Source organism: Thamnophis sirtalis, unplaced genomic scaffold, assembly GCF_051295495.1.
Source record: "Thamnophis sirtalis isolate CommonGarterSnake01/CBP01778 unplaced genomic scaffold, rThaSir2_p1.2 scaffold_14, whole genome shotgun sequence".
NCBI lineage: Eukaryota > Metazoa > Chordata > Lepidosauria > Squamata > Natricidae > Thamnophis > Thamnophis sirtalis.
In genome coordinates, this window is record NW_028261394.1 from 5,043,772 (window position 1) to 5,067,129 (window position 23,358).

The 23,358-nt window shown below is 47.7% G+C and overlaps 3 protein-coding genes across 3 annotated transcripts; 1 reads left to right on the forward strand and 2 right to left on the reverse strand.

The window, feature by feature from the left end:
- Positions 1 to 1,342: 1,342 nt before the first annotated feature.
- PDAP1 (PDGFA associated protein 1) lies at positions 1,343 to 9,987 on the reverse strand. Its single transcript, XM_087728708.1, has 6 exons — positions 9,864 to 9,987; positions 6,150 to 6,241; positions 5,139 to 5,252; positions 3,518 to 3,639; positions 3,186 to 3,337; positions 1,343 to 2,354 (listed from the first exon to the last, which is right to left on the reverse strand). The coding sequence occupies exons 1-6, from the start codon at positions 9,871 to 9,873 to the stop codon at positions 2,296 to 2,298; spliced, it is 549 nt and encodes a 182-aa protein (XP_087584834.1). The 5' UTR covers positions 9,874 to 9,987; the 3' UTR covers positions 1,343 to 2,295.
- Positions 9,988 to 10,216: 229 nt separating this feature from the next.
- On the forward strand, positions 10,217 to 13,830 carry BUD31 (BUD31 spliceosome associated protein). The gene is made up of 5 exons (XM_087728929.1): positions 10,217 to 10,356; positions 11,826 to 11,942; positions 12,062 to 12,184; positions 12,806 to 12,972; positions 13,555 to 13,830. Exons 2-5 carry the CDS (start codon positions 11,849 to 11,851, stop codon positions 13,603 to 13,605), a joined length of 435 nt encoding a protein of 144 aa, XP_087585055.1. The 5' UTR covers positions 10,217 to 10,356; positions 11,826 to 11,848; the 3' UTR covers positions 13,606 to 13,830.
- Positions 13,831 to 15,170: 1,340 nt separating this feature from the next.
- On the reverse strand, positions 15,171 to 23,025 carry PTCD1 (pentatricopeptide repeat domain 1). Its single transcript, XM_087728672.1, has 9 exons — positions 22,839 to 23,025; positions 21,798 to 22,427; positions 20,855 to 20,995; positions 19,201 to 19,419; positions 18,068 to 18,169; positions 17,119 to 17,874; positions 16,244 to 16,360; positions 15,873 to 16,055; positions 15,171 to 15,531 (listed from the first exon to the last, which is right to left on the reverse strand). The coding sequence occupies exons 2-9, from the start codon at positions 22,287 to 22,289 to the stop codon at positions 15,346 to 15,348; spliced, it is 2,196 nt and encodes a 731-aa protein (XP_087584798.1). The 5' UTR covers positions 22,290 to 22,427; positions 22,839 to 23,025; the 3' UTR covers positions 15,171 to 15,345.
- Between the last annotated feature and the right edge of the window lie 333 nt (positions 23,026 to 23,358).

The following is a 23,358-nucleotide window of genomic DNA, read 5'->3' on the forward strand; positions in this document are numbered from 1 at the left end:
TGGGACCCAAAATTTGTTGCTAAGTGAAACATTTGTTAAGTGAGTTTTGTCCCATAATCCTCGGCTTGCGAACGCAACGGAACCCAAAATTTCTATTGCTAAGTGAAACATTTGTTAAGTGAACTTCGCCCCATTTTACCACCTTTCCTGCCACAGTCATTAAGTGAATCACTGTGATTGTTAACAGCTTGGTTGTTCAGTGAATCTGGCAATCCCCGTTGAAGACCTGACTGATCAGGTCACAAAAAGGGGCCACAAGACACTGCGACCGTCAGGAATACGAGTCAGTTGCCAAGGGGCAGAATTTCGACCGGCCGTAAGGGTGAAAAGCGATCTGAAGTCATTTTTTCCCCCACTGCCGTTGTAGCTTTGAACCCTGGCAGGATTTCAAATTTTGGAATTTCCCAGCGGGACCCTAGGAAACGAAGTCTCTGAGGCTTGTAAGGTAAAGGTTCCCCTCGCATGTGCTAGTTGTTCCCGACTCTAGGGGGCAGTGCTCTTCTCCGTTTCAAAGCTGAAGAGCCAGCGCTGTCCGAAGACGTCTCCGTGGTCATGTGGCCGACATGACTAAACGCCAAAGGCGCACGGAACGCTGTTCCCTTCCCACCAAAGGTGGTTCCTATTTTTCTACTTGCATTTTTTACCTGCTTTCGAACTGCTAGGTTGGCAGAAGCTGGGACAAGTCACAGGAGCTCACTCCATTACGTGGCACTAGGGATTCGAACCGCCGAACTGCCTACCTTTCTGATGAACAAGCTCAGCGTCTTAGCCCCCGAGCCAGCCCTTGTGTGAAGCTTTAGGAATAGCAGTTAGCAATAGCAATAGCAGTTAGACTTATATACCTCTTCATAGGGCTTTCAGCCCTCTCTAAGCGGTTTACAGAGTCAGCATATTGCCCCCAACAACAATCCGGGTCCTCATTTTACCCACCTCGGAAGGATGGAAGGCTGAGTCAACCCTGAGCCGGTGAGATTTGAACAGCCGAACTGCAGAACTGCAGTCAGCTGAAGTAGCCTGCAGTGCTGCATTTAACCACTGTGCCACCTCGGCTCTTGAAATGGAGATTATCCATCCACAGGTTTCAAGATAGTTTCTATCCTTGGGCTGTGAGACTTTTAAATACAACCACAATCACTCCATGCACACGCTAAGTTTTTCTTTCTTTTTTCGTTTCTGTTATAATTTTGCACCAGTGGGGGTTAAAACCAGTTCTGTTGTATTTAAGTATACAACAGCAATAAAGATTATACTTAAGGAAAAACAGGACTTCAATACATTTCCTTGGGGGGGGGGGAAGGAAATGTTGCGCGTGGCCGCAAAAGCGTGAAAAGGCACCAGACCGTTACGATAATTTAAACTTTATTCAGCCAAATATACAGGTTTTTCTCTTTTTTCTCTCTCTCTCTCTCGCCTGCCTCTATTCTGCAAAGATGCACAATCCCGAAGATGCCTTTCTCTTGGTTTTCGTTTTTCCCGGGGTTTGTGTGTGTGTTTTTTTTAAAAAAAATAATAAACTCATTATCGACTTTCAGAGGAGGAGGAAAGAAATGAAAAGGACGGCTTTAAAAAAAAAAAAGGAAGAAAGAAAGAAAAGAGGGTGGAAAAGAGAAAACCGAAACAGCCAATGGGTTGGGGGGCGCGTGGTGAGTGTGTCAAGGATTCCACCTCTGTCTCGTAACGGTTGATTTCCCCGGATTCTTCTGCAGTCTAGGTCCATGCCAAAGCGTACGGCGTTCCCCCTCCCTCCCCATATTTTTTTTTGGAAATGCACCTACGGGGGTCCGAGCTACTCATTCCCCCCCTCCCTGCCTAGTTCCCTGAAAGCTAGCTGAAGCGATCGGCCCCCTCCCCAGCAAACCTTCCGCCTCCGTCGGCCTCCCACCCAAAATTAACCACATCAAACCGTTCAGCTGGCGGCGGTATTTTTGCCCCCTTTCCCGAAAAAAATAAAATAAAAAATCCCCCGGTCATTTTAATGCAACCGTCGGTGTTGTCACAATGTTTGCTCCAAAGGTGAAAGAGTGCTCGGATCTCCTGCCCTCCCCCTGCCGCTTTCCCCTCCCCTCGCCTGCGTGCCCCCCCTACCCCCCCAAAAAAAGTAATCCCGTGGAACTCTGTGCCCAGATGAAGACGAACACGGAGCGGTCAGTGTCTCTTGATGAGAGGTGCCGCCTTTGCCGCCCACTGCCCTCCTCCTGCAGCCTCTCTGGGAAATGACGCCGCAGCGAGTCCGAAGGTGCCAGGCCCAGCACCGTCCCAGGGGGTGTCCCTCCTCTCGGGGTGCGGGGGCTGCCTTTACTTGTTGAGGGACAGCGACTGCATCCGCTTGCCAGCCATGGCCGCTTCGTCTTTAGCTGGGGGGTGGGGGGAGGGGAAGGAGGGGGGGGGAGAGAACCGGAGAAGGAAGAAGAGTTGAATCCATGAATTCTTCCTTCCTTCTTTCCTTCCTTCCCTCCCTCTCTTCCTGTCATCCACCTTCCTAGAGTGCATAAGAATTCCTACGGGAAGCGATGTAACTCCAGATAAGCCACCTTTATAAAGGGTTGATGGGCCTTTTCTTCCTTTTTTCTTCTTCCCCCTCTTTTCATTTCCATCTCCTTCCTTCCTTTTCTTCTTTCTTTCTTCTCCCTCCCTCCCTCTCTTCCTGTCATCCACCTTCCTAGAGTGCATAAGAATTCCTATGGGAAGGGACTTTAACTCCAGATAAGCCACCTTTATAAAGGGTTGATGGGTCTTTCTTTTTCTTTATTTCTTTCTTTCCTTTCTTTCTTTCTTTCCATTCTTCTTCCTTTTTTCTTTCTCTTTTTTCTTCCTCCCCTTCTTCTCATTTCCATCTCCCTCCTTCCTTTTCTTTTTTCTTTCTCTCTGCTTCCTCCCTCTCTTCCTGTCATCCATCTTTCTACAGTGCATAATAATTCCTACGCAGATCAGCCACCTTTCTTTTTCTTTCTTTCTTCTTCTTTCTTTCTTTCCTTCCTTCCCCTCTTTTCATTTCCATCTCCCTTTCTTTTCTTTTCTTCTTTCTCTCTCTCCTTCCTCCCTCCCTCTCTAATCATTTCCATCTCCCTCCCTCCCTGACACCTAGTCATCTTAAAGACTGAGAAAAATCCACCACAGGAGAAACACTTAAACAAAACTGCGAGAAAACCTCGCGGGAGCCTCAGCCCACTTCCCCCCTGCCTTACCTCTCCTCTCTTCCTCCTTCTTTTTGGCTGCCTCCTCCCTCTGTTTCCGGATGATGGCTAGCCGGGCGAGGTCGGCCTTGGCCTGTTCCGTTTTCCCTGCCAGATGCATCTTCATGTACCTTTCTTTCGCCTTCTGTTTTTCAATCTCTTCTCTGCAAAAGTAAAGGGGGGGGGGCGGGGGGGGGAGAAGAGTCAGCAGGGGGCTTTGGAGAGCTGGGTTTAAAAATCCCCCCCCCCAAACAATTGGCTTAATTCCCGGAGAACGGAGGGAATCCAGAGGCCAGAACTGCCCACCTGCCTCTCTGTCTCAGAGGGGAAGGGAAGGGACTCACCGTTCTCTCCGCGACAATTCCCTCGGGCTCTCTAAATCGAGCTGGGTGACCTTTTTCGCCGTCTGCACTGCCCGGTTGGGGTTCTCTATGTCGATCATGCCTTCCACTCCTTTGTGCTTCGGCTGGAATGGAAAAGCCACAACAAAAGGGGGCTGGTTGGGAGAGAGAGAGCTTTCCGGAAGGGGGTTTTGTGACCGTTGTGTGGAGATGAGGACCTTGGGAGGTGGAGGAAAAGAGATGCCGCCCTTGGGAATGGCGGGATGAGAGAGGCATAGTGGGGAAAGAAAGGAAGAGCGGATGGGAGGGAGGAGGGGAAGGAAGAAGAAAGTGGGGGGGAGGGGAGGGCAGAGGAGGAAGAGAGAAGGGAAGGAAGGGAAGAGGAAGAAGGGGAGAAAGGGAGGAAGGAAGAGGGAAGGGAAGAAGAAGAAGGAAGGGAAGGAGAGGAAGGAGGAAGGGGAGGAAGGGAAGGAAAGGAGAAAAGGGGAGGAAGGAAGGGAGGGAGGAAGAAGAAGGGAAGAAAAGGGGGAGGAAGAAAGAAGGGAAGAAGAGAGGAACGGAGGAAGGGAAGGAGAAAAAGGGGAGAAAGGGAAGAGGAAAGGAAGGGAGGAAGGAAGGGAGGAAGAAGAGGAGGAAGGGAAGAAAAGGGGGAGGAAGGAAGAAGGAAGGGAAGAGGAGAGGAAGGGAGGAAGGGAAGGCGAAAAAGGGGAGAAAGGGAAGAGGAAAGGAAGGGAGGAAGGAAAGGATAAAAGGGGAGGAAGGAAGATGGAAGGGAAGAAAAGGGGGAGGAAGAAAGAAGGGAAGAAGAGAGGAACGGAGGAAGGGAAGGAGAAAAAGGGGAGAAAGGGAAGAAGAAAGGAAGGGAGGAAGGAAGGAAGAAGAGGAGGAAGGGAAGAAAAGGGGGAGGAAGGAAGAAGGAAGGGAAGAGGAGAGGAAGGGAAGGCGAAAAAGGGGAGAAAGGGAAGAGGAAAGGAAGGAAGGAAAGGATAAAAGGGGGAGGAAGGAAGATGGAAGGGAAGAAGGGAGGCAAGGGAGGAAGGGAAGGAGAAAAAGGGGAGAAAGGAGGAAGGGAGGAAGGAGAAAAAGGGGAGAAAGGAGGAAGGGAAGGAGAAAAAGGGGAGAAAGGGAGGAAGGGAAGGAGAAAAAGGGGAGGAAGGAAGATGGAAGGGGAGAAAGGAGGAAGGGAAGGAGAAAAAGGGGATAAAGGAGGAAGGGAGGAAGAAGAGGAGGAAGGAGAAGGAGAGGAAGGGGAGGAAGGGAAGAAGAGGGGAAGCAGACAGAAACAACCCCCCCCCAACTTATTCGGCTGTAAAAAGAGACGTGGGAAATCGGTCCTTGCAAAGGCTCTGTCAGAGTCAGAGTTAGCCTTACAATAAAGCAGCCTCCGTTCATCCGGCCTGTGTCCGGCCTGGTCCACCTAGGGAGGCTGACCTTAAGGCAAAGGGGTAGCCAGACCCTGGGGGGGGTGGAAGTGGGGGGGGGTGAGGGAATGCAAGGCAACAGAACAGGTGTGCAGAAGAAGCCTCGAGCGGCTGAATCAAAGCCAAGAGCATCTCATCGCTCTTCCTGCTCCTAAACCAAGGACACTCTTCTCCAAACCCCGACCTCCCCCCGCTCTCCCTACCTGATAGTCCTCGCCCTCCTCTTCCTCGCTCTCATCCGAATCTAGCGATTTCTCCTTCTTCTTGGGCTCTCCGGAGGCCCCCGGACCGCCTTCCTCTTGCTCCTCTTCCTCTTCCTGTGGAAAGGAGAAGCATCAGCAAACCAGAACAGCTGTGGGGAAGATTGGGGTGGGTGGGTGGGGGGATCATTTAGCTTCATTCAAGCGTGGGGGGGGGAGGCGTGTGGCTCTCCACCCGTTCCTCTGACTGCCTGGCGTCGTGGGGATGTCGGGAGGACGACAAGGGCGGGCCTCCAATTCTCAGCCTAAGCTACCTTAGTATAAACCAACTTACAATCGTTTTTCACACCCTTGCAGCATCCCCACGGCCACATGATCAAAAACCAGACAGTTGGCAACGGACTCATCTTGAGGACGGTCGCCGTGTCCCCACCAAGTGTCAACCCTGAAGTGAGCCTGGCTGAGGCCTCTTGGGAGGCTTCAGGGATGCCGCAGAGTAATAGGACGGGGTGGAATAGTTAGATGGGGGCTTTGTCGTCAAAACAATGTTTTCTTGTGGGAACCAAGGACATTCCCACAGGTGGCTGCCCACAGGAGGAGCGAAGTAACCTAGCAACCGCCCAGGACTTGGATTGGACAGTGTGAGCAGTGACTTGGGGGCGGGGTGGGAAGGGGAAACTTTTGTTTTTGAATTAGGGGAAAGCTGCGGGAACTCTCAAGAGTTGGCTTTTCACCAGTCTGTGCCAATAGGAGGTATTCAACAAAACGGTTCTTTAAGGATTTTGCCTGCCTCAGCGTCCTGCTTTCTAGGGGTGCATTACTTTGGGGCGTTGGCACAGGGGTCATGCCAATCTCCTTTTGTGGCCGTCTGACAAGCGAAGCCAATCGGAACAAGCATGTTAACTGTTCACTGAACCGCCAAGAAAAGTCATAAAACGGGGCAACACTGAACAAATGTCTTGTTTAGCAACATATTGGGCTGGTCAACAGCAGTGAGAAAACGCGTCTCCTTACCCTGGCCTTCTGTTTCTCAGCCTGCAGCTGGGCATCGATCTCTTCAGGGCTGGTATACTGCCGCGCTCGGCCTTTATGGCCCCCCTTTTTACCTGCAAGTAAAAAGTGGGTTCAGAGATGACTTCCCCCCACCTCTTCCTCCTGTAACGTGCCCTGCTTCCATTGGCAGACAAGGTCTGGATTCCCATCAACGGCAGCAGAGAGTTTCTAGGATAAGACAGACTTCTCCCACATGTTCTGAGCTGGGCTTCCCCAAAAAGTACAATGCAGAGTCCTGCTCCCGATAAAACCCCTTTTATTAAAGGAATGTGAATTCCTCTCCTTCACATCCAACAAGGGCCTGGCAAACAGTCTTTCAAAGGTGAATTTGTGACCATAGACCTTATCTAGCTTGGAAAGCTGCCATGTAAATATTTCCCCAAATGAGGAACTGTGAAAGGAAAGACATGGGCACAGAGTCTCTGAGATTCACGGACAGATCTTCACACTCCTGAAATGAATCTAATGACTAAATGAACGAATTCTTTCCTGCAAAAGCCCCCTCCCCTTTCGCTCCTCTTTTACGTCCTATGGGAGGGGCCATTCACCTTCCACCTGTGGCTTTACTCCCAAGTCGACCCTGATTTCTGAGCTGTTCGTTTCTTCTGGCAGCTCTGCGCATGCGCACACTGGGAACAGGCTCCAGCTGTTCCTCTGCCTCACTGCTGTCTAGCTTAGAAGGCAGCTGAGAACTGGCATACAGCCCTGGCCCCCTCTCTGCCTCTGACACAGAGCCCTCGTCCGAGCCTTCCCCAGCCTCCAGGACTGGCCCATGCTCCTCCCCGACCTCCTCATTGTCCGACTCTGCTGCCAGCTGTGCTGGCAGGCCACGACGCCACATCAGCAAGAAACCCTGCCCACACACCATGGAAAGGCCTTGGGGGGGGGAGGGAAGCCTAGGGAGGGGGCTGTATGGCACTGTGAAGCGGTATATAAGTCTAAGTGCTCCTGCTGATTAGCTGTGGCGGTACAGTGGTTAGAATGCAGCACTGCAGGCAAATCCTGCCACACAGCCAAGAATTCGATCCTGACCGGCTCAAGGTTGACTCATCCTTCCATCCTCCCGAGGTGGGTAAAATGAGGACCCAGATACAAATAATGCTTCTACATTATGTAGAGTCCGGAGGATGCTTCAAAGCGCTATGTAAGTCTAGATGCAATTGCTATTTTAGGAAATCCACAATGCAGGCTGAAACCCAGGGGAAGGCCCTCCTCTCCCTAAGGACTAGGAGTGGGGGGTGGGGGGGGATTTGGAAAAAAAAATAACTATAAAAGAGAATATTTGTAGGTTAGGGTTGAAATGAGGGGTCCTCGGTCTTATCCGAGCGTGGTTTTTTCTTGCAGACATTTCATGCCCCAACTAGGTAACGTTATCATTGCCACAAGAGAGTAGAAAAGAAGAAGAGGAGGATTGCGGGGTCCTTGGCGCTCTCTGAGCTTGGCTGTTTTGTTGCAGACATTTCATTTCCCACCTAGGGAACATCATCAGGGCTAGAAGAGAGTGGGGTTTGCAAAATGGAGCAGGAGGAGGAGAGCAAGGGGCCCCTTGGCGCTGAGCTTGGTGGTTTTCTTGCAGACATTTCATTACCCAACTAGGTAACATTATCATTGCTACAAGAGAGTGGAAAAGAAGAAGAGGATTGTGGGGTCCTTGGCACTCTTTGAGCTTGGTGGTTTTCTTGCAGACATTTCATTACCCAACTAGGTAACGTTATCATTGCTACAAGAGAGTGGAAAAGAAGAAGAGGAGGATTGTGGGGTCCTTGGCACTCTCTGAGCTTGGTGGTTTTCTTGCAGACATTTCATTACCCAACTAGGTAACGTTATCATTGCTACAAGAGAGTGGAAAAGAAGAAGAGGAGGATTGCGGGGTCCTTGGTGCTCTCTGAGCTTGGCTGTTTTGTTGCAGACATTTCATTTCCCACTTAGGGAACATCATCAGGGCTAGAAGAGAGTGGGATTGGTGGAGAGAGAGAGAGAGGGTCAGGAGGAAGAAGAGGGGGGACTGGGGGGTGGGTATCCTTGGTGCTCTCTTGAGCCGGGTGGTTTTCTCGCAGACTAAAGTAAGATCTTCATGAAAAACACCCGAAGATTCTTAAAACAAGAAAAAGACGGTGGAAAGACATTCCCAAAGCAGCAGGCAGCTCTTCAGAAGATGCCTTTCTGCTATCCAAGGAGGGGTGGGGGAGGTGGGCATTTCCGGGAGCTCCTCGCCTGCAGGGTATAAACTGAGACAGTAATCCCCCTCCTCAACTTCCACACACCCCTCCTGCTTCCCACATGCAAAGGGAGGCTGCCAAATGCCCCTCCCCTAATCCCCCAACTCTGTTCTGATTGACAGCTAACTGGAGGGAAGTCCTTCCAAACAGATCCTCATGGCCTGATGCAATCCATCCTGGCGGAAAGGCTGCCCTGGCACTGGATTCCCACTGCATCGGAGGGGGGTGGGGGAGTTAGGAAGGAAAGGCAGGGCGGGTCTCTCCACTGCTCCCCTACTGGGCCTCATTAAGACCCCCGCCTCGTGATTTGATACCAATTAACCCTGATTTCACTCTCAAGGCCCCCATCCACCCATTTGCCTCTTGTGGAGCCCCCCCCACCCTCTATTTTGACCCTCATTCAGCCCCACAACCTGATTTGGCTCTCCTTAAGACCTCCCCCATCCCATTGATCTGTCTTTGAGACCCTTCGAACCCCCCCCATCCGGATTTGACCCTCATTCAGGCCCACCCACTCATTTGGCTCTTGTGGAGACCCCCCCACCCTGTCATCTGACCCTCATTAATCCCCCCCACCCCCCCAAGATGTGGCTCCCATGGAAGCCCCTCCCCCAGCCCTGTTTTGGCACTAATTAATCTCCTCCCGCTGATTTCACTCTCCTTAAGACCCCTCCACCCACCCATTTGCCTCTTTTGGAGACCCCCACCCTCTATTTTGACCCTCATTCAGCCCCACAACCTGATTTGGCTCACCTTAAGACCACCACCACCCTTCCCATTGATCTGTCTTTGAGACCCTTCGAAACCTCCCCCCATCCGGATTTGACCCTCATTCAGGCCCACCCACTCATTTGGCTCTTGTGGAGACCCCCCCACCCTGTCATCTGACCCTCATTAATCCCCCCCCACCTCCTCAAGATGTGGCTCCCATGGAAGCCCCTCCCCCAGCCCTGTTTTGGCACTAATTAATCTCTCGCTGATTTCACTCTCCTTAAGACCCCCCACCCACCCGTTTGCCTCTTTTGGAGACCCCCACCCTCTATTTTGACACTCATTTAACCCCCCCCCCCAAAAAAGATGTGGCTTTCATAAATGCCCCCCCAGCTCTAATTTGACACCAATTAGCGCCCCCCCACCTCTCTAAAGGACTTGCCCGAGAAGAATTTCCGGGGGGGGGGTTTCAAGAAAGTGGGGGCAGCGCTGGAATGATCTCCCCCCGCCCAATTTTAATATATATATATTTTAATTTTAGGGAAAGGAAGGAATCCGCAGGAAAGGCCTGAAACGCCTCCCGAGGCATCGCGGCCCTTCCAGGCAAGGTGGGGGGGGGGAACGAGGGACGGGGCCACAAGGCCCATGGGGCACGGCCTGGGACGATGGAGGCTGTAGTCCATCTGCTTCGGAAGCTTGGGCCTCCCCAGGGAGGAGCCTCCGCGGGGAGGCCGGGCGCGCTCACCTTTGGGCATAGCGAGGCTCCGGCAACGATGGCGGCTCCGACGGCGAGCGAGTCGTCCTGCTTCTCCTCCCGCCCCCCCTACACGCCTCACTTCGCCCCGAGCTGGGAGCGACCCGGAAACGGAAGTGGGGCCGGTGTCCTCGTCGACGTCCGTTGAGGTCCCCGGCCCCTTTCTTTCCTTGAGGCTGTTTCACCTACCGCCTGACGGGAAACCTGAGGGAACTTTAGGCCGAGGGTAAAAGCAGCGCGTTAAAGAAGCCCTGGCCGCTCCGAAGAAGCGGGCGGTTTGTTGGAAGGTGCCTTGCGAAGGCGTCTCCGCCTTGAGTTCTGGCGCAAGGCCAAACAGGCAACTTTCGTGGACAGACGAACTAGGGAAAGCCCCCTGGGGAGCGACGGCGGGGCCAAGGAGGGCCTGGGCTGCGGGTGACGTCACGGCGGGGGCGACGGGGAAGCGGAAGAGCGACGCGGAGGGAAAGAGCAGCACCCCCAAACCGTAAGTATCCTTCCCCCCCCAGTCGGACCAGAAGGGGGACCCGGAGCCCCGAAAACCCGACACCACCCCATTCCCCGTCTCTGTTTGAAGTCTCTCTGGGTGGCAGGCAGAAATCCACAGGGAGGGTATCTTGCTGGGAAGGGACTCACCGGTGTAACGTCTGCCTGGGCTGCCCCTGTAAGTGGCCCTTTTTCCCCTGAGGAAGGCCGGCGATCCCGCTTGACGAGGGGAGGAAGGCTGCTCTTGGGGAGCAGAGCGTCGAAAGGAGTCAGAATCAGAATATAGATCACCTGGAAAGGGACCTTGGAGGTCTTCTAGTCCAGCCCCCTACATAAGCTGCGAAAAGATGATGATGATGATGAGAATAATATTTCAGTTGACTGAGTTTCATGTTTAATGAATAAAGAATAAGAATAGTTCCGTTGACTGAGCCAAACCCAGACTGGACTTCTGCCTGACTGTGCGATATAATAACAACAATAACAAGCATGTAACAGTGATACCCATTGTCATCGGGGCGCTTGGCACCATGTCCAAGAATTGTACAAGATATATCAACAAATTGCAGCTTCCTGCAATAACACCAGTAGAACTGCAAAAAACTGGGCTGCTCGGAACAGCTTGTATTTTAAGAAGGTACTTGGTTGATACCTAGGACGCTGGCAGCAAACCATATCAACCATTAGCACCAGTCAATGGTATTTGTGATGCATTTTTGAATGTTCATTTGACTGAGTTTCATGTTTAATGAATAAAGATGATAATAATAATGATGATGATGATGATTATAAATTGCGGCACAATTCAGTAGCACAAATGATCCACTGGAATTTGTGCAAAAATTACAATATTAAAACAACAACAAACTGGTGGGAACATAAGCCTGAAAAAGTCACCGAAAATCAGATGGTCAAGATCTTATGGGATTTTCGTATACAAACGGACAAAATACTGGCGCATAATACACCAGACATCACACTAGTTGAGAAAAATAAGGTTACAATCATAGACATCGCAATACCAGGTGATAGCAGGGTTGATGAGAAGGAACATGAAAAAAATCGTGTTTAAAGGATTTAAAAATTGAAATTCAACGATTATGGCACAAACTAGCAGTGGTAATTCCAGTGGTAATCGGCACACTAGGTGCTATTCCAAAAGCACTGGAATTACATTTAAAACAGTTAAAAATTGACAAAATCACCATCAGCCAAATGCAAAAAGCCGCACTGCTTGGATCCGCACGCATATTACGAAAATACGTTATGACATCCTAGGCCCCTGGGTGGGGCCCGACTAGTAATCAATGCCAAATCTGGCAAAACAACTGGCCGCTGTGATACAATTGTGATAATAATAATAATATAATAAAATAAAATAAATCTTTTACTGACATTTTCACGCCACCCATTTCATTGGCTGTCTTCCTCAGACTGTATACATACATCTCAAATATGTTTCTTTTGCAGGGTTTTTTCCCCTTTTTGAAGAGATGCCCAAGGTGAAAAGGAGCAGAAAACCTCCTCCGGATGGCTGGGAATTGATCGAACCAACCTTAGATGAGTTGGATCAAAAAATGAGGGAAGGTATGTTTGTGTGTGTGGGGTATGTGTGTCTGTCTTAGCTGCACATGTTCAAGAAAAAAATGGAAATAAGACTGTGAGAATGAAAAAGTAATGTATGGTCTCTGCCATTTCTCTCTCAGCTGAGACCGAACCGCATGAAGGAAAAAGAAAAGTGGAATCTCTTTGGCCCATCTTCAGAATTCATCACCAGAAAACACGCTACATTTTTGATCTCTTCTATAAAAGGAAAGCCATTAGCAGAGGTAAGACAGTGGGCTCTTTCATCTCCCCTTGAAAAGGTAAACCGTGTCTTTTTTGTCGTGCGGCGAGGGAAAAAGAGTCAGCCCTTTGGGGCAGGCCAAGTCAGGAAAACAGACTTCAAAAACTACTGGAACTCTTTATTATAGAGTATAACAGAATATTGAAAGCCTGGCAGAGTTTCTCTGCATCCCCTATTAATAGCAAAAAAGAAAAACCCAAAAAGGTGGAATTATGTTGAGTTTCTTTCTCAGTTCTGCTTAAGCAGGACGGACAGAGCCTGGGGGTAGAGTCAAGCATGGAACCAATCTAGAATCCTTACATTCCCACAAGCAATCTCAGTCCAACCCATTGAATTCTATTAATTCGTATCTAGTGCCAATTTAATGCTGTTGAGTAGATTCTTCTGGATAGTTTTGAACAATAAATCGACTTCAATGGAGCTTAACATGTTTCTTTGTGCCTGATGGCTGACGTATTTACTGAATTATCTGATATTTATTGAGTTCCTTCTTCAAGGCCATTTCCATGCACCTTTTCCAAAGTTCACTTTTCTGTTTTCCAAACTCTAGCTCATTTAATCAGAGGAATACATTCACCCTTTCATTTATATCTGCCCTGTGTAGAGTTATACGAATATTGCATCAAAGAAGGTTACGCAGACAAAAACCTGATTGCAAAATGGAAGAAACAAGGCTACGAAAACCTTTGCTGCTTGCGCTGCATCCAGACTCGCGATACTAATTTCGGAACCAACTGCATTTGTAGAGTGCCCAAGAGTAAACTGGAAGTGGTAAGGAATGTTGTTTTTTAAAGGTCATTTGCAGCCATGCTTTCAGTACGGTGGCGGGTTCCGGATCACGTTGCAACTGGTACGGTTGCAACAGGGCCCGGTGTCCACCACATGAATGTGCACAGCTCGCGCATGTGTCCTTCTTGCGATGCCTCCACGATGCTCCAGCTGCTTGGCGGAGTGTTGTGCAGGCGCCGTGTGCTCTGTGCACATGTGTGGAAGTGCCAAAGAGCTCAAATACAGGTAAGGAGCTTGGGCAGGCTCTCCGGAGCACCGTACCAGAACCGGTACGCCCGTACCGGGGTGTACCGCCTGCAACCCACCGTTTCAGTATTCATTCTCTTCTTCCCTTGTATGCATATTCAGTTGCTCAATCATGTATACAATTTATGAAATTCCCGTCCTATAAAAAAAATACCTCTGCTCTAAAATCAGGTTTTTTTCAACCACTGAATTCCACCACCCCCTCTCAACCTACTTCTTGCGTAACTTTATGGTCTGTTTAGTATAGTCTTTATTGTCATCGTACAAAATAAATACAACAAAATTGGTTTCTTCTCATCTGTTGGTTTCCTTCTACAGGGGAGAATAATCGAGTGTACTCACTGTGGCTGCCGGGGCTGCTCTGGATGAAAACGTTCTTCAAAAGAAACCCCAATTTTTTTTAGAGGTTTTAAGTGACTGTTACCATCAAGGACTGCTCATAAGAACTATTTTTTTCACGACCTGCTGTCAAGACGGCTCCCTTTGTATCCCGCGATAGAATAATTAAATGTGTAAATGCAGTAATGTGTTTTCATGTCCTGTATTGTCATTGTATATTAAAATAAAGTCTTGCCTACTCCTCCCAAATAATAAGCATAATTCTGATTTTTAAAAATTATTTACATGCAATAGTTCTAGCAAAAAAGGGCTAAATTAGGCACCTCTTTTATATAGAGTACAGAAGTTTATTTGTATGCCGCCCTTTTCCCTGGGGGGACTCAGGGCGGCTCACAACCCAAAAGGGAGGGGGAGACAAACTTTTAACATAAAGACAATACATAATTAAAAACACAACATTCATACCATTCGGGCGGGTTACAGTCTTAGCCCCAGGCCTGACGGGATAGCCAGATTCTGAGGGCTGTGCGGAAGGTCTGGAGGGTGGTGAGGGTACGAATCTCCACGGGGAGATTGTTCCATAGGGTCGGAGCTACCACCGAGAAGGCTTTCCTCCACGTAGTTGCCAGTCGGCATTGACCGGCAGATTTTATCCTCTTAACGTTTTGAAAATATTGAGGGTCACTAATACACACTAAAAGGGGCGCGGTGGCTCAGTGGCTAAGACGTTGAGCTTGTCGATCAGTTCAGTGGTTTGAATCCCTAACGCCGCGTAACGGAGTGAGCTCCCGTGACTTGTCCCAGCTTCTGCCAACCTAGCAGATCGAAAGCATGGAAAAAATGCAAGTAGAAAAATAGGAATCACCTTTGGTGGGACGGGAACAGCATTCCGTCTGCCTTTGGCGTTGAGTCATGCTGGCCACATGACCACAGAGACATCTTCGGACAGTGCTGGTGGTTCTTCGGCTTTGAAAGTGAAATGAGCACTGCCCCCTAGAATCGGGAACGACTAGCACGTATGTGTGAGGGGAACCTTTACCTTAATACACACTGATCATAAGTAAATATAGGATTCTTAGAACTCCACAACTCCCATTGCAAGCAAAGAAACCAGGGAGCTGAAATAAAATTCTATACACTGCCATGTTAAAAAACTAATTGTCCCTTTTTAATTATGCAAACAGCGGTATGGAGACTGCAGGATAGCGAAAGGGTAGAAAATATCTCTTACTTTGGGAATCTTTGCTGAAGCCCAATTTTATTTAGTTACCAAAAGTATATCTATATAGTCTCTTAGGTTTTCTCTATTGATGTTCCCAGAAATTGTTAGGAATCTTGGCACCAAATGTTGCTCAGCGTTACCTGTACTTTCAAACACTGCTTTGCAACTTTAGGTTGCTAATTTTCCTTTGAAGAGTTGTAACCATTATCTCTCAACCTTGGTGACTTGAAGATGTGTGGACTTCAACTCCCAGAATTCCCCACGCTAGCTAATAAAATGGCTTAGAGATAAGACTAGCACAATAACTACAAAACAAGTATAAGCTTTCCTTTAGAGTGTGAACAGATTTAATCACTTCCAATAAGAATTGGTAATAGAAAAATTGTATTTATTAGACACTATATTACTGTTATATTACAGATAAATTTGGGTTGCAGTTGTATATACACCTAGGGGTTAATTTAAGGTTCATGTGAAGAGATACGTACAGAATTAAAGCAATTTAAAAAAACGTGCCAGCATCCCATAACGAATGGCCAATATTTGGTTTATTTTAGCTCCTGGCTGCCCTGATCTTGTTCCAGCTTGGTGCCATCTTTGCTTTGTGCCACATTCTTATATCGGTATCTTGTCCAAGGGTGTGGTGTTTCTTCCCCGGGCATCCATTTAAGCCATCGGAAATAGAAAGCTCGGAAGCCATCAATTTTCTCAAGATAATGATCCTTTTTCTGGTACTGCAAGAAGAAAAATGAATGCAAGCTATTAAAAGCACACCTTGCATCAGAATAGAGTCGGACATGTTCTGACTGAAGCTTCCCGAGAGCAGGAAGCAAACTCCTTGTCCCGATAAAAAAAAACCTTTTATTAATTGACTATGAATTCTGCTCATTCACATCCAGCAAAGCCTTTCAAGGGAGGATTTACAATCACAGACCTTATGTGGCTTGGAGAGCTGCCAGGCCGATTTCTGCAAAACGTAAGCTAGGGATTCGAACCGCCGAACAGCTGACCTTTCTGATCAACTAGCTCAGTGTCTTAGCCACTGAGCCACCGCATCCCATAAGGATCATCTTACCTTATCATAATTAGGAGGATACTGGGCTGCAAACTCCAGGACGTTAAGAATGACTTCATTTGGAGCCACCTGATTCTTGCTCATGTCTTTAAGGATCTCTATGAGGTAAGTGTAATTCAGTCGCTTCACGGCTGCGTTGATCAGCGCGCCGTAGATCTGCACATTGGGTTTTATTCCAGAGCGCTGAAACAAATGCATAACAAAAACATTTGAGACAAAGGCGGCTATGAAGAAGAAAGAACATAGCTCTGCCTCGGTTCGAATCTAGGCGAGGACTGAAGCAACGGCAAATATTTCAAGGCGGAAAATTAGTGCCTCAAAATTTGGAATTTCACATGTGTCTCCTAAAACACAATTGGACTGTTTTGTACCTTCATGTCTGACAGTAACTGCATCCCTTCCTTGTATTTGCGGCAGGCAATGGCTAAGTTACAAAACGTGTACAGGTCCGGTGAAAGTCCGCTTTGCAACATTAAAGGCAGCAAGCTCTGTAAATTGAAAAAGACTGTATTAAACAGAACTGTATAATTCTCTAAAATATGCAGTGGCTAATGCAGCGCTCCCATAATAGTGATCCATACTGTTCTAAGTGAGATTTCCCCAAAAAGCAGGAGGCAGAGTCCTGGTCCCAATGAAACCCCTTTTATGAAACGAATATGAATTCCTCTCATTCACATTCAGCAAAGGCCTGGCAAACAGTCTTTCAAAGGAGTATTTATGAGCACAGACCTTATCTATCTTGGAAAGCTGTCATGTAAATATTTTCCAAATGAGGTGCTGTGCAAGGAAAAACTGGGCACAGAGTCTCTGGGATTCACGGACAGATCTTCACACTCTTGAAACGAATCTAACGACCGAACGAACAAATTGTTTCTTGCAAAAGCCCCCACCCCTTTCGCTCCTCTTTTGTTTTCTATGGGAGGGGCCATTCACCCTCCACCTGTGACTTTATTCCCAAGTCTACCCTGATTTCTTAGCTGTTCTTTTCTTCTGGCAGCTCTGCACATGCGCACATGGGGAACAGGCTCCAGCTGTTCCTCTGCCTCACTGCTGTCTATTTCCGAAGGCAGCTGAGAACTGCCAGATAGTCTTGACCCCCATCTCTACCTCTAACGCAGAGCCCTCGTCCGAGCCTTCCCCAGCCTCCAGGACTGGCCCATGCTCCTCCCCGACCTCCTCACTCTCCAACTCTGCTGCCAGCTCCGCTGTCAGGCCACAACACATACCCAGAAAGGGACGATCTTACCTTTGCCGCTTCCAGGTCGGCTTTCTTGCTCTTTTTTCTGATCAACGTGTTAAAAAAAGCCACGTCTGGTTTCACGTTGTTCTCTTCCATGACGGCCAGCAACGACGATTCGGATGGGCTGTTGAGTTCCACGTTTTCGGCCAACAATATGAATGTCCGAATGTTCCCCGCCACCTTGTCGTCCTTCATTTTTTTTAAGAAACCTTCCATGTTTCCCATCAGAGCCAGTCGGTCGGAGGGCGTTGCCACCGTCCCGAAGGAAACCACATGTGGGGCTGGACTCTGGAAATCTAGCAAGTTAGGGAGGGGAATGGCAGCCTCCGAAAAGGCGTTTCCCGCTAGGGATTCCGGAACCGACTGGTGCTGCTCAGAGATAACCAAACTCCCGTCTGTATCGCATTCTGATAAATCGGATTGAGCGCTTGGCTTCGGTTTTGCGCTGTCCTTGGCATCACCTCGGTTTCTTCCTGGCCCCTCAGTTTTTGGATTGTCTCCTGGGAACATATTTCTTTCCAGAGCTTCGACATCGGATAATATTGAAGCTGGAACGTTAGCTATTTTCTTCCTGCGAGCCTTTGTGCCTTGCTCTCTGCCAGAATTCAGCCTCAGGTGAGTTGGGCGTTTCTCTGAGGGTCTTAGTAGCAATTGAGAAGCTATCTCAGAGTCACCAATGCCACAGTATTTGGCAGCTGACAGCATCAAATTGTAAGTGTACAGATCAGGTTTGAGGTTCAGCTTTGCCATCTGTTGCCAAACCTGTTTAAAAACAACAACAGCACCGATCATCAACTTATACACGCCCATCCAAGTCAGTGTTTCTCAGCTTGGACATCTTTAAGAGGGGGTGGACTTCAGCTCCCAGAATCCCCCAGTCAGCATGCACTGGGGAGGGCAGAAAGAGCTTGGTTTGTGCCCACCATTGGAAGGGAGCAAAGGGCAGAAAACAGACCTGTAAAGCATAGCGGAATCCATTCTCTTTGTCGCTTATACATCCCATGAGCAGGACGTTGAAAGCATCGGTGGTGAGTTGATGGCCGTTTCCCACCATTTCCTGAGGAAAGGTAAAGATTCCGTAATTACTCTTCAATGTAAACATGTAACAAAAGATCCGTTGTTCTGTAATCCATATATAGCATTCCCAGTAAACAGATCTTAAGAAATTTGCCATAACTTTGTTTTTTTTACAAAAAAATAAGGATCAAAATGAACAGGCTAAGGCCACCTGTAAATCTGGAACTGATATCCCTTAGGCAACAAAATACCATCTTCTGTTTTCACCAACTCTATTAAACCACCCTATGCTTTGTCTGGTTTTAGCTTAGTATGTTTTGTGAAGCAGGGATATTTTAAAAGTAAAGGTTCCCCTCGCACATATGTGCTAGTCCTTCCTGACTCTAGGGGGCGGTGCTCATCTCCATTTCAAAGCTGAAGAGCCAGCGCTGTCCGAAGACGTCTCTGTGGTCATGTGGCCAGCATGACTCAATGCTGAAGGCGCACGGAACGCTGTTCCCTTCCCACCAAAGGTGGTTCCTATTTTTCTACTTGCGTTTTTTTACCTGCTTTCGAACTGCTAGGTTGGCAGAAGCTGGGACAAGTCACGGGAGCTTATTCCGTTACACGGTGCTAGAGATTCGAACCGCCGAACTTTCTGATATTTTATAAATCTGATAAGTGGCTATACTGCAACATGTGGATCCTGCCATAATTTTAATCTTGGGAAGACCAGAAAAAATCAGCACATTTCTAGGAACCCACCATCCATTTCTTTGCAAACAACCAAGAGTTTCTTTTCTGGTTTATACAGACTATTCCAAAGTAGGCAAAACAACAATGTGTTCCAAAGGATATATGTCATAACAACCGTTGCTCCAACTTGCAACCTCAGAAAGTCCTCTTAAGCTTCTTGTTAAAACCTTTGTGGAATATGACACGGTTTATTTATACCTGCAGTCAAGCAGCATATAAATTATTATTATGGTGATTTATGTCATATTTTGAGTATGAGGTTTCTAAGGCAGCTGATACAGTTTTGCAAACAATTATAAATTTACACCAACAATCCCTTTTTGTTTTTCTTTTTACCTTTAATATATCCAAGCACATGCGGAGATCACAACACAGAGCACAGCATTTCAACAAAGCGCGATATGCAATTGGATTCAACTCGATGCCTTTTTGGGTCAGTTCCTGTCGTAACTTAAGAGCGCTCTGCAAACCACTGTCTTTCCAGGGCGTCTCCGCGCAGGCGTTGAAGAGGGCCGTGTAGGTGGCAATCGTCGGCGTCAGGCCTCGCTTTTTCATCTGCCTCCCCATAACGTAACAAGACAAAAGTTTCAGCAAGGAATCTGTCGTCTTTGCAACTACACATCGTTTAGAATGGAGGCTTTCAAAGTATTTGTAAGGATGGGCATCATTTACATGCACAAACTCAGAAAGGGTTGCTGTTGAGGGAATATCGTAAAGACTTCCTCGACGGATTAGAAACAAGAGCATAAAATGAGTAACTCCATGTCAAACCGCAGGAATAAGACAAATGCAGTATTGGCAAGCAAATTTGCAGTCTTGCTTAGGATGCATAGGAGGGAGTTTATATATGTTTGCGTATAATATAAGGGAATTGGATGTAAATTGTAAACAGGGATTTGGAAAGGAGGATTAGAAAATTTTGATATTAAACATTATGGATGTTTAGCTAGAATAGGATATGAGGATTTAATGTTAATGGAGGATTTTATAAATAAGTAAATGAAATGCCAGTATGTAATTATGTATTAAATCTTGGTATATTTTATGATGAAGGACGTTTAAATAATTGCAGTCAAATAAAAGTGGAGGTATAATGATGGTAATATAATAAACATCTGAGTTAAGATATTAGAGTTAATATGAATTATATTTGATGATAGCAATAGCAGTTAGACTTATATACCGCTTCATAGGGCTTTCAGCCCTCTCTAAGCGGTTTACAGAGTCAGCATATCGCCCCCACAGTCTGGGTCCTCATTTCACCCACCTCGGAAGGATGGAAGGCTGAGTCAACCTTGAGCTGGTGGGACTTGAACCGCCGAACTACAGATAGCAGTCAGCTGAAGTGGCCTGCAGTACTGCACTCTAACCACTGTGCCACCTTGGCTCAATGATGATGTTGGAAGAGATGCACAAAAGCCTTTTGTAACCAACTGATACACTTTCTACAGTATGTAAAGAAGGAGGATTTGTATGTTTGTTTTGAAAATAAAAATATATTTGAAAAATATATTTGAAAAAAAAAAGGAGGGAGTTTCAGTGCGAAATGACACATCAATTTAAGGGTTCCAATTAGAATAGAATAGAATTCTTTATTGGCCAAGTGTGATTGGACACACAAGGAATTTGCCTTTGGTGCAGATGCTCTCAGTGTACACAAAAGACAAGATACATTTGTCAAGAATCATAAGGTAGAACACTTAATGATAGTCACAGGGTACAAATAAGCAATCAGGGAACAATATCAATATAAATTGTAAGGATACAAGCAACAAAGTTACAGTCCAGCAGTCATAAGTGGGAGGAGATGGGGGGGATCTAATAGTAATAGTAATGCAGCCTTAGTGAATGGTTTGACCGGGGTGAGGGAATTCGTTGTTTAGATCCCTCCAACCACGGATTTAAAGCAGTCATTTTTTCCCTTATTCCTTTAAATCAAGCCCCACCCCCTTGACAAAAATCCCCTTTGAAAGAAACTGAGGGTATTTACATCATTGTAGAGCCGAAAGGCCTTCTTCAGGTACCCAACCCTGCCACATCCACCAATCAGCACCGTGTAGTTGAACTCCTCCGGCCAGAGACGTTCTTCTTTCAGCATCCGTACCTCAAAGAGCTCAAGAGCCTCGGCCAGCTGCAGAGAAGAGGGTCAAGGAAGAGGGTTAACTGCGAAACCCCACCAGGCTGAACAAGTTTCAAGAAGTCCGAACTAGCAAAATTGCAATGAGGCAAAACCTTGGGGTAAATACAGGGAATCCTTGCTTAGCAATGCATTGCTTAGCGACCACTTGCAGTTACGACCGAGCGGCTGAAATATTTAATCCAGACTTCCGATGGCTGCACGCACACATCATCATCATTATCATCCTCATCATCTAATGACCTCGTAATTCCTTGTCGGGTGGAGTTTGGGCAACTGAATGGAGCCAGCACAGTGTTTTACTGGCCAGATGCCCTTCCTGTCGCCAATGCAGAGTTTTGTTCAGAAGATGTCTTCTCATTGTATTTATTGTAAGCCGCCCTGAGTCCCCTCAGGGAAAAGGGCGGCCTATAAATGTCATTAAAATGAAAATGAAAAAATGAAATTGTGCCCAGAGAGAGAAATATCTGCCTCCTTCTAGGATCGAACTCACAGCCTCCCGATTGGGAGGCAAGAGCCCCACCTCTAGGCCACTGCACCACTCACTGCATGCACACACGCACGCACACAAACATCACATGACCACATTTGGGGCACCAAATAGGAGGAAGGAGTATTAGGAATGCTTTTTCACCTTGAGCTGCTTATAAAATAATGAAGGTGGGATAAAAAACAATCTAATAAATCAATAAACAAACTAACAAACAGATCTTTCCTTAACCTTCCAGGCCATTCATTATTCCCTCCATCCCCAACTTAAAAAAAAAAGGCAAAAGAACATAGCCAAAATAATGACCTTATTTGCCTTTATCAATGCTTTGCACTGCAAAAAATACCAGTATGGGGTATTCCTTCGACCCCGTCTGGGTTTTATTTCTAGTTCCTCCTCCTCGTCTTCCTCCTCCTCTTCTTTTTTGGTTTGGCGATGCAAGTTGTGAAAATCAGCCGATGCCACCTGAGAAAAGGGCTTGGGGGGATATTTCTGAGTTAACAACCCAAAGCTTTCATCAGCATCAAATGTCTCCTCTTCTTCCTCCTCTTTAGAAAGCGCTTCCGACGATCTCGCCATCTCCTCCAAATCTCTCTTGTGCAATTTATAGACTGGCAGGGACGTGCTAATCAGCCTCCGGTCCAGAAGGAAAGCTGTGGGTTGTGGGCTTGGAGGCCATATCCATTTTTTTCTTCCAGGGATGTCTCTGAAACGGTGTACGGAACAAAACCAAGGACAGACTCTTTGGGTAAATACTGCAGAGAAGCCCCGGCACATCTGGGGAGAAACTGTCATCATTTCGCCTTTCTCTTTCTTATCTCCAGATGAGAGAGTTGAAATCCATATGGAAGGAATCAGGACCGCAATTCAAAAGCGGCATCTGCTTTCCTGGGAAAATTAGCCGAAGTAGCAAGGATACATTTGGCAGGAGTCATCCTACAAATAAAAGAAAACATTCAATTCATGATTTAAACAATACAGCTAAAAGATGAACAGACAAGCATTACATGATACATTACATTACATTAAATGAAAACCTTTAAGGGCATTTAAATCATATTTTTTTAATCAAGGTCCTTCTAGACTCCCGAGGGAAGGAATCAGGATCGAGCTGGGAGGGACCCAGGAGGTCTTCTAGTCCATCCCCTTGCTCAAGCAGGAGACCCTCTACCATTTCAGACAAATGGTTGTCCCAATTTCTCCTTAAAAGCCTCCAGGGATGGAGCACCCACAACATCTGGAGGCCTTGAAGGCCTCAAACCCATCCCCAGTCCAGAAGCAACTTTGGGAGGCTTTGGGCCTGTCCTTCGTGCCTTCTTTCTCTCTGTCCCTGACCTGGCGGCCTACCTTGCAGGGTGGTTGTTGAGGGGATGTGTGGAAGCAAAAGGGAGGGAGAAGCGAGCTCCTGAAGGAAAGGCGGGAGCGAAATTAGATTAATAAACAGAGTTTGGGTATATATATACATATTAAATTCCTCTCAGAGCGGCCCACTCAGACCGCCAACTGTCCTCCCAGCGCCTTCACCCCTCACGCTTCTGTCAATCTCCCGATCGCTCCGCCCACTAGAGGGCGGAGCTTCTCCTCAGGCCGGCTTCCCTTCCCTGCTCCCCCCTCACTTTCCCTTTTTCATCGCCCAATCAGAACGGGGCTTCCTTTGGATTGGCTTGCAGCCTGAGGGGAGGGAGGGGAGGGGAAATGGGGAAAACACCCCGCCTCACTGCTCCATTGGCTCCACGCGAGATGTGACGTCACGCGACGCGACTCCCCAGCCTGCCTTGCGCGCAGAAACGCGACTCCCAGCCTGCCTTGCGCGCGGGGCCCGCGCGCTGATTGGCCCGTCCGGGCGGCGCGTGCCTCCTCCTCCTCC